Source organism: Poecilia reticulata, linkage group LG10 (genome assembly GCF_000633615.1).
Source record: "Poecilia reticulata strain Guanapo linkage group LG10, Guppy_female_1.0+MT, whole genome shotgun sequence".
Classification (NCBI taxonomy): Eukaryota; Metazoa; Chordata; class Actinopteri; order Cyprinodontiformes; family Poeciliidae; genus Poecilia; species Poecilia reticulata.
In genome coordinates, this window is record NC_024340.1 from 21177273 (window position 1) to 21187417 (window position 10145).

The window sequence follows — 10145 nt, forward strand, 5'->3', positions numbered from 1 at the left end:
CCTCCTCCTCCTCCTCCTCCTCCTTTGTGTTTTCTTGTTTCCAAACCGCGCTTTAGGAAGCCGTACGTGAGGCGGAGGGTGTGGCGGTAACCCTGGAGCAAAGCAGGAAGAGAGAGCGAGCTCTGGAGGAGGAGGGGAGGAGGCTGCAGGAGGAGCAGGCTGACACCCTGCGCCTCCTCAGAGAACTGCAGGGTGAGGAGAGTGAGAGCTATGAATGAATCCCTCTCATGGATTCATCACATAGTGACCGACTGTGTGTTCAGGAGTTCTTGAATGATTTACACAGTGATGTGGAAAAGTGTCCCCAGCTGCAGACTTCAGTATTTTCTGTTTGGTTTTACATGGTAAAGCAGCACAGAATGATGGAAACTTGAGCTGTGCAAGAAAATAATACATGTTTTAGGTTTTTTCACAAAGAAAATAAGCAAAGGCCTGTTATGTGTTCACCCCGCTTAATTTCACACCCATACATAACATTAGGTGCAAACTTCAGTGCAGCTAAAATTATTATTTCTATTCTTAGGTTTTAAAATATAATAGAAACCTCTATAAAATGTCATTTGTGGAAAATTATGAAAAAAACAAAGCAATAACCATAAAAATGTTTATGTACTGAGTCCATTTAGTCCAGATTTTGTCAAATGTTTCCTTTTGCATCCTGAGAGAAAAAGATGACTTTTTCCATGATGTATGCTGTGTATTATGTTGATCCAGTCATTGTTAGTTGTTAGTTTTTTCATCATCTTAGCCAGAGTTATAAAGAGCTATTGTGGAAGATTCAAAGAGTCACTTGCGGCTTGGGAACCCATCTCATAAAGTCCCAGAAATTTATCAAATCAAGCTTGTAAAGTGAGAGATGGAGAAAACATTTATACTTCTGGAAGGCTCTGGGTTCATTGAATACCTCCCAAAGACTAAAAAATATTTTAGTTGAATACATTTATGTCAATTCTTGTAGAATAACAGGGAAGATTATGATACCAATCAGATCACACAGATAAAAGCTGAAATAATTCATGTTCTCATTTCACCACCTGTGAATTCTGCACCAAAGCTGCATTCCCAGCATAAACTACTAAACTACTGGTTAGTTAAAGAGTAAAATATGAAGAATAACCTTGTTAAATGTCTTTTATTACCTCAGAACAAAAAGCTCCTGCAGCATCGACTCAGCCTGCGCCGTTTGGACTCGTTGGACAGAGCTTTTCCTCTCCGTCTCAAGCCGCAGCCCACAGCAGGAGGATCTCAGCTTCCCAGTCAGAGCAGAACAGGGATGTAAGCAGGTCAGAGGTCACGGCAGTGTTTCCTTCTGCCAGAGAGCCAGGGGAGGGAATCGACGCCGAGCAGATCAGCATCACAAACTCTGAGCGACAACAGAAAGTGGGACAAAGAGAAGAAGCCGATAAAGACGGAGAGAGCCGAAGAAACGCTGCAGACATCGATAGAGCAACAGCTGCTGAACACCCAGCTGTGGCAGGAGGCCTGAAGATCAAACATGCACAACTTCCTAAATCCGATGAACCCGCTCCGTCTCAGGACCTCAAGAGGGAGAATGACAGCCTCCGCTTGGAGCTCCGCGATGTCCGTGAAGAACTCCAGAGACGTCTGGAGGACCTGGAGGCCCAGCGGCGGGCTGAGACTGAAGCGAGGACCCGCCTCAAACAGCTTAGCCGCAAGCAGTCCACCCAGGCGGCGGAGAGGGAGGAGAGAGAGAAGGACCTGAAAGTAAAGCTGGAGAATGAGAAGGCTGAGACGGAAAGGCTGAAGAGGAGCCTTGCTGCTTTGGAGGCAGAGACGAAGAGAAGCAGAGAGGAGGAGGCAGAAAACGAGAAGAAACAGGAAGAGGAGACAAGCACCACTCAAAACGACAGAGAGAGCGAGCTGATCGAGCTGAACATGCAGCTGAAAAATCAGCTGGCAATGGTGAAAGCTCAGCTGGCTTTGGAACGAGACGAACGAAAGACAGAGGAAGAGGAGAGAAACCGAAGGATGAACACAGATTCTGACGTGAACACAGAGCTGAGCTTGAAGCTCGCAGAGATCATGGCCGACGTCGAGGAGCTGAAGCACCGAAGAGAAGAAGACTCGGTAGAAGACGAGAAGCTTTCCACCTCCAGCAGCCCCCTGCCCAGCCTTCCTGACGACGAACTCACCTCCAACACCGGTTGCTCTGACAACAGCCTCCTCTCCTCCCCGGAGGAGCACCACTTCTTCTGCGAGTCCACCAACCAACGCAACGCTCTCCTGTCCACAGAAGCTGAAGACATTCTCCGTCTCGGCGGTCAAACAACCAAAGAGACCTCGGATCAGATCAAGCTTTCTTCATCAGACCTCCAGCAGGATCAGCGCCCGACCTCTGACCTCGCTAAGGTGGTGGAGGTGCTGCAGAAAAAGTGTGCAAAGGAGTCAGAGCGGGCCAAAAAGTACAGAGATAAATTTGAGGCCCTGCAGATCCAGGTGAATCTTAAGGATCTTGAATAAAATACAGAAAGATGATTATATGTTCCAAATAATATTTTTAAGGTTTTTGTTAAAAAAAAAATAAGACTTTCATTCAGGTCCAGAGCTGTTTCAGATTATGATTTTATTCACAGCCTTATTTACATTGTTGGGTTCAAAAAGAAGTGGCATCATAGTCATTTCTAATTGAGACATTCTTATATGAATCTGGCTTCCTACACAATCTGGAAAAGTAGAAAACTTGGCCTCGAAGGATTTTGAAGGATTTATTTCCCCATGTAAATTTAAGAAAAAGTATGAGAAAAAATCTGGACTCATCCAGCCATCCATTTTGTTTTTTGTTTGTCTCTCCAGCAAACAAGGTGGCCATTTATATAGTAACTGCTAGGAATTTTATCTGGAAAACTATGACATAAAATTAAACCTGGTCAGACTGCATTGCTTTAAAACTCTGTAGTCGATGGAGATTCCTTATCATCTTTTATTTTTGTCCTGCTTTTTGTCTAATATTGAGATGTAAAAAAAAAATAGATACATTTGATGCACATTAGTTAAACTCTCTTTGATTAAATTATTCACATTTACTCCACTTAACTTCTGAAACTACCTAAAAGTTTAGTTTAAATGTCGTGTGGGCCAAATGAACAGATGTTTGCAGCTGACAGATTTTGTGCTGTTTGCTCTTTTCTTTTCTGTTTTTCTGTCTGCTCAGGTAACGCGTCAGACCAAAGAGCTGACCACGGCCTTCGAGAAGCAGAGTCAGCACATCCTGGGCCTTCTTGCTGAGCTGCAGGAGAAAGAGGGCGCCCTCTTGAGCCAGGGAGACGAATTGAAGCAATGCAAGCAAGAGTTGAACCAACTAAAGCTGGAAGAAAGCAATGTGGCAACACTGACAGCTGACAGAGAGACCGAAGAGAGAAACAGAGATGAAGAGCTTACAGAGAAATCAGAACTTAAACAAGAAGAAGAGGCTGTTGCTCCTCTTCTCTCATCAGACTTAAATATTCAAAAAGAAACAATTCAGCCCAACGTTGAGGAGTGTGAAGTTGAATTGCCTCCACCTGTTGGTGGTGAAGGTGAAAGTGCAGCAGTAACTTCTGGAGAGAGGTCTGCAGTCGGTCCATGTGACTCTGTAGGTGAGGTGGAAGAGAGTCGGCTCAGTCAACATGGAGAGAGAGTCGACACGTTAGCAGAACTTCTTGTTCTCAGGCAGGAAAAGCAGCTGCTGCAGCAGAGAGTCAGGGATTTGACCAGCATCGACACCAGAGACCAAACTTCACAGACTGACAGCGAGAATCAGGACAACGCAGAAAACATGGCCTGCTTGGCAGGGGAAGTTCTGCTCAAGGATGAGGCAGCGACAGACCAGCAGCTGCTAATAAATCCAAAGAGCAGTGATGATGAAGGTCAAGATTTGGAAGGAGAAAACACAAGCAGCATGAGCGGTGAAAGAAATGCAGAGGACATGACTGAGATTCAGATAAACCACCTGCAGGAACAGGTACTGAGCACAAACTCAACACTTTTTACTGAGTCTTGTGCCAAGTGAAAATGAGAGAAACGGACAAATCTTTTGAAAGCCATTTTACTTTCCCTGAACGTGAAATGAAAAGTCAAAGTGAAAAAGATGTTAGAATTGTTCTGAATAACCTTCTGAAACGTACCCATGTTGTCCAGGTGGAGGCGCTGCAGAGACGAGTCAAGACTCTCACAGAGGAGACCGAGGTCCAGGCCCAGGAGCTCGTCTTGTGGAGACTAGCGTCCCAGTCCGCCACTGCAGTCCAACACTTACTCACCGACGCAGACGATGAGAGCGAAACGCTGCGACAGATTCCTGCTGCCAGCCGGCCTGAACTCACTCGGACCGGCCACAACCAGGTCCAGAAGAACCCGGACGCCGTCACGGTCATCAGGGAGGATGAAGTATCGCTCTGCTGCTCCTCTAGAAAGCTGCAGGGTCGCCTGCTGTTCTCCAGGTAAACCAAACTCACCCGGCTCACTTTCAGCCATCTTTTGACGTAGTGATTTTTTATAAAATTAAAAGTTTTTATGTTTTTTATTAACCATAAGACTTCAGAACAGCAGCCTTCCTGAACCAAAGAGCCTCCGTTCGCCTAAGAAGTCTCTTCAGGGACAGACCCGGAGCGGTGCAGAGTTCGACCCGGTGATTGTTTCAGCCTCTCGCTCACAGCGGCGTGGAAAGTTTTTCAGAACTCTTGAACCTTTTCACATTTTGCAAAGTTGTGACCACAAACCTCAATGTATGACAGAGCAGCACACAGCGACAGGCCCAAAAGGATACACAGTTCTCATTTCTTCCAAATAACAATCTGAAAAGTGCGGCTTTCATTTGTATTCAGCCTCTGAAGTCAAAGCGTTGTAGCGCCACCTCCCAGTCGCAGCTGGAATTGTTTTGTTACGTGTTTCCACCTGCGTTGCGTATCTACAGGTGGACATTTCACTGCAAAAACACAAAGTATTTTTCTCTACTTTCTAGTGTAAATATGTTAGTACACTTGAAATAAGACAAAACTAACTTACAAGTGGCTTTTCAGAAAGCTCTAGTAGATTGCTTTGTCAATAATTCCTTAATAATGATTAGAAAGTATGAATTTTGCTTGAAGATTATTTGACTTATGAGTAAAATGTGTCATTATAAGTGAAATAATCTGCCTGTAGTAGCAATACTACTTGACTTACTAATAGTAGCTAGTTTTATCAATATTAAGAAACTGACTTAAACCAGCTGCTGTATCTTGCTGAAAAGTTTTTTGTAAGTTAGTTTTGTCTTGTTTCAAGTGAACTGAGATCTTTGCACTAGGAACTAAACCACAATACTTGGTAAAGTTTTGTGTTTTTGCAATGTTCTACCAATTCTGCTTTACAAAGTAGTTTAAATTCAGTCAGATTAGACAGAGCTCATCTGTGAAACATCACTTTTATTAGAATTGCCGCAGTTTGGACTTTGACTAGGTCATTTGATCTAAATCTTTCCGCTATATTTCTGGCTGTATGTTTGGGGTCTCTTCTAAATTATGAATACTTTTTTCAGCTTCTGGCAGGTTTTCTCCCAGGACCGTTGCTATTTTTAACTCCTTCTGTCCCCCTATCGACTCCAAAGACATTTCCTATCCATGATGAAGAAAACCAGCCGTATACTGTGATGCTGCCACTGCCAGGTTTCACAGTCGTTTTGCCATAATTTGTGATTTGCACATGAGCTAAAATATTCAATTTTGATTATTTTTTATGACAGAATAATGGCTGGATTTTTGGTTGTACTAGATTTTATTTGGGCATATCAAAGTAAAGACAGCTGAATACATTTAAGATAAGTTGAAAAACATTGAATTAGTTTTCTCTCACTTCACAATTACCTTCTGCTTGTTGAATTTTGACAAAATGTGAAAAGGTTAATGGCGTATGCATACTTTCATACTAGATTCATAAGTATGCACCGCAGACGGGTTTTCTGTTTAGTGAACCATTATGTAGTTAAATAAATATAGTCCATTTAGGAGGAATGAGAACACTTTGTTTTCCTTGTTAATTTGAAGCAGCTGTGCAATTTTGCTCAAATTCTAGAAAAATAAAGTGTTTTTCAAATTGTTAAACTAACACATTAAACATTTACAGATTAATATAAGTGGAACCTAATTTAGTTCTCAGTAACTTATTAAAAATACAAATAGTTTCCAGTAGGAGAGCACTTGTCAGTAATAAGTTGTTGTTTTTATCTTTCTCCAGGAAACATTTAAGCACGTGTACATTAAGACGTCAATATTCGTCACTTTCATTTACAAAAGAAATGCAGATATTAGTTCATGTCAATAAACTGTTGCCTGGTTTGTTTTTAATTACTGCTTTTTTGTTGTTGTTTTTTAATCAGGAATCTGAAAAAGAAAACCAGGAGATAAACTTGCATTGGTCAGAAAGTTATCCAGAACAAAACAAAGTGAAGAAAGATGCTAAACTCATCCAAATGTCGTCGCAGAAGATTGCTCAACACCATGGAGCCAAAGATCTCAGCCTCTCAGGATCGAGTCTAAGCAAAGTGCAACATTTCCACACAGAAACTCACCAGACCAAACTGGACTCCTTCAGAGGAGCCGGCGACTTTGAAACACAGATTTACCCCTGCGACAGTAACATGAAGGTAGAGGCTGTGAGTGTCGGCAGTCAAACCGAGGGCCGTTTGCTTCCTCGTGGAGTTTCCACGGCGTCTGCAGCCACTCAGACCGAGCAGGACTTCAGTGATGAGGAAGAGTCAGTCGAATCTCCTCCCGTTTCTCCTGTTTCTTCAGCGGAGAAGACAGAAGCAGGGGACAAAATGTTGCTCTCAGGTTCTTTTCCCATCCCGGCCGATCCGGCTCGTCTCGCTGAAAGGATCCGCCGCAGCAGGACGCAGCTGTCGGCCGCCTTCGATGACACAGAGTACGAACCGTACGGCCTGCCAGAGGTCGTCATGAAAGGTAGCGTTCTTTAAAAGAAAAAAATCACTTTTTAAATAAATTCATAATGTCCTGCCATATAACACTATAGCATCAATCAGTCATACTGTAATAATCATACATGCTTTTAACATATAATTAGCTTAAATACGTGACTATTTTATAAATCAATGAAGCAAATGACTTTAGATGAATTTGTTCATTTAATATTTGATATCTATTTTTCCATTTTCTTTAAATTTCCCCCTTTACAGATATTTTCTGAAGGCCTTATTTGTTTATTGAATTATGTTCACTATTGGTTCACTATTTGTGCTCTTTACTGCCCCCATGTGGCCAACATCTGTAGAAGAAAATAAAAGTTCTTGGTCTGTCCCCTCACATCCTTCAGGTTTTGCTGACATCCCCACCGGAACGTCGTGCCCATACATTGTGAGAAGAGGTTTGTTAGGAACAGTTCAACCTTTGTCTAAGAAAGAACCACGAGAAGACGAGGAGACAGACTAAAGCATCAGGTATGGGAGAGGAAATGTCTGACATTTTCTGTTTTATTTTAACACCAAGACGAAAGACGGGCAGTAATCCTGTTAATGAAGTGAACCTGAGAGTGCTGGGGCATTCTGATGAGGTTTTTGGACTTTCACTGGTAAATTAAATGCTTCAGATGACATGAAGCAGGGATAGCTCAGTCTGAGAGATGCTGGAAATCTCAGCTGTAAACTTTTAACGACTAAAATAGTGTCAGTGGGTTTTGCTCATAACCAAATGCAAGTCTCTCCACATTTGTTGGCACTCTCATGTATAACATCTTTTAAAAGTTGCATCTTTTTATTTGATAAAAAGATACATTTAACCTTTTAACATAAATACATTTATTATGGGGTAAAAATGATATTGTATTTTAGGAGAATTTTTAACTTGTTTTTAGCTAATCTTTTATGAGCTAATTTAACAAACATATGTTTTTTGTTTGTTTTAAATCCTAAAAAATATAACATTAAAATGTAACAAAAAAGCAAGGAAATGTCGTATTCTAGTCTTTGTTTATTTAATCATTAATGTATATGTATTTAGTAAATGCAGATTGAGTAACAATTAATTATTTAATGTATTGTTTCAATTTTTAATTAACCAACTATTACTTTTGGTTTTTGGAGGGCCATGTAGGTTTTGGGGTTTATGATAAATTGTACATTTTGAAGGGTGAGGGCAAAAATGGCCTCTCTGGAGGGAAACTAATATCTGCTCTCGACCCAAATCCTTTAGAAAACATGTGGAGCGAGTTGGAGGTGGCATAAGGGAGAATCTAGAGAGAGTGTGTAAAGGAGAATATTCAAGGATTATCTTCGTTCCCCATCCTTGCGAAATGTTCTGGCAGAACAAAAAGTGCTGTCCTGTTGGCTAAAGATCGCTGTACAAAGTGTTAGCAGCAATAAATGTGGCGCTGACGGTTTCCTTGAAGCAGTTATTCCCACAAACTCACTAAATGTCCTCAATTTAAAGGTTGAGTTTTACTAATCTATGCAGGATGAAAGTTATGCAGCTGCAATGAATATAAAAATAACTGTGCATATTGATCAAATACGTCTTTAAATGCACTGTGTATGTTTCCTGTTGGTTTTGGATGAACTGATAATATGTTCTGTTTTATGCAGATCTAGCAGGAGGATCTGGTCAGGTTGGGAGGATTCTCTCCTCTGTTCATTAGCCTGCAGGTAACTGGGCCAGACAAGCTGCACTCCTCCGCCTCGGTTCTGAACGGCTTTAATTGTTCCAAGTTCACCCTGAAGTCGCTGTGCAGACCCACTAATCCACACCCACCTGTGTAATCAGACTGTAGGTTTGGGATTTAGTGGCGCCTGTTTCTGTTCTTGAACCTCTCTTCCAAAAGGGATTGTTTTGTTTTCTTCTCACTCCTTCGTCGGGGGGCCTCGGCTCACCTTGAACTAAACAGTGCCTCGTCGACGTTTTTCTGAACCTGTCCAGATGAGTTTTGACTTGTTTTCCAAGAGGGTTGATCCAGTAGCGAGAACACGTTTTAAATTTTCCCGTTTTAACTTTGTGAGCTTTTTTATTTATGGACACTTGAATGTGTTTTATTAGTGAGTGGGAGAGATGGGCGTTTACAGAAGTGTGTGTGTGTGTGTGTGTGTGAAAAACATTAGCTGTGAAAATGAACATGTGTGTCCTCATCTTGATGTCACTGTTTGTATATAAGTATGCGTGTGTGTGTGTTGGGTGAGCACACGTCTATGAGTCAGTGTAACCTGCGCTGGTTTCCGCTCCATGTATGGAGATGCACACTGAGCTCCTCTCTGTCCTGCTATGCTTCCCCGTCCTACACTAACAAACACTCTAACACTAGCTGGCTTTAAAGCCACTTTATAAAAACAACAACTGAAGTTTAATTTTGTGGGATCCTGCAGAGTCTGGAGAGGTATGAGAAAACATCTGGTCTTCCTGGTTGTGGAATGTGAAACTAGAAAGATCTGTTTGGTTTTCTACAGCATAAAAACTCAGAGTATCTGTGCCCGTTTCTCTGTTACCTAGAAATGGGAACATAGTTTTACAGAGTGAACTTAGACATCACATTTTAATGAGGGAAACCTCAGTGATGTCATTAGACGTAATAAGCTGATTGATCCACTTAGATGCAGCAATCATTTCCCTCTGAACTTTTCCCAGTTTTTTTTCGTTACAAGTACAAACATCTTTGAAAAAAGTTATCTGATCAAAGTTCGTTCTTCCACATGATTTTCTCTATCTGTTGTATTGCTCATGGGGAACTTTAAACCAGGGGTCATTTGTGGCCCCTGATCTGATTTTGTGCAGCCACGTTATGATACAGATATCTCCACCAGCGCAGGTGATTGATGCAGACGGAGAGGGGTTTTTTTTCCAATTAGGAAAATAATGACCCACATTATGTTTTTATAGCTGAGAATAGACTCTGTCTTTTTTGGTTTTATTCAGTTGACCCCAAAATAAATTACTGAAGTAGCTTTATTTTATTTTAAGGTTTCAGATTAAATATGAATGCAAACACAATTGTAAAAAAAAAAAAAGAAAGAAATAAGAAAACCATGTTAGATGTATTGTTATACTGATGCCTTGCAGCAAAATTGTTCAAATTCCAGACTTGCGTGTTTTTGTTTTGCGCTTACATGTTCTCCACTTGAATGGGTTTTTGCATTTTCTCCGGCTTCCTCCCACGTGATGGACAGGCGACCAATG

At 41.5% G+C, this 10145-nt stretch overlaps 1 protein-coding gene across 2 annotated transcripts in view; it reads left to right on the forward strand.

Moving 5' to 3' along the window:
• Window positions 1-9872, forward strand: part of LOC103471447 (centromere protein F) — a 23356-nt gene extending 13484 nt beyond the window's left edge. For both annotated transcript variants that reach the window (XM_008420457.2, XM_008420456.2), the window contains exons 11-18: window positions 57-192; window positions 1145-2457; window positions 3173-3961; window positions 4138-4436; window positions 4531-4624; window positions 6350-6932; window positions 7303-7426; window positions 8567-9872. In XM_008420457.2, the coding sequence (XP_008418679.1) occupies window positions 57-192; window positions 1145-2457; window positions 3173-3961; window positions 4138-4436; window positions 4531-4624; window positions 6350-6932; window positions 7303-7418 (3330 nt within the window). In that variant the 3' untranslated portion in view covers window positions 7419-7426; window positions 8567-9872. The remainder of the gene's footprint in view (window positions 1-56; window positions 193-1144; window positions 2458-3172; window positions 3962-4137; window positions 4437-4530; window positions 4625-6349; window positions 6933-7302; window positions 7427-8566) is intronic.
• The last annotated feature ends 273 nt before the right edge of the window (window positions 9873-10145 follow it).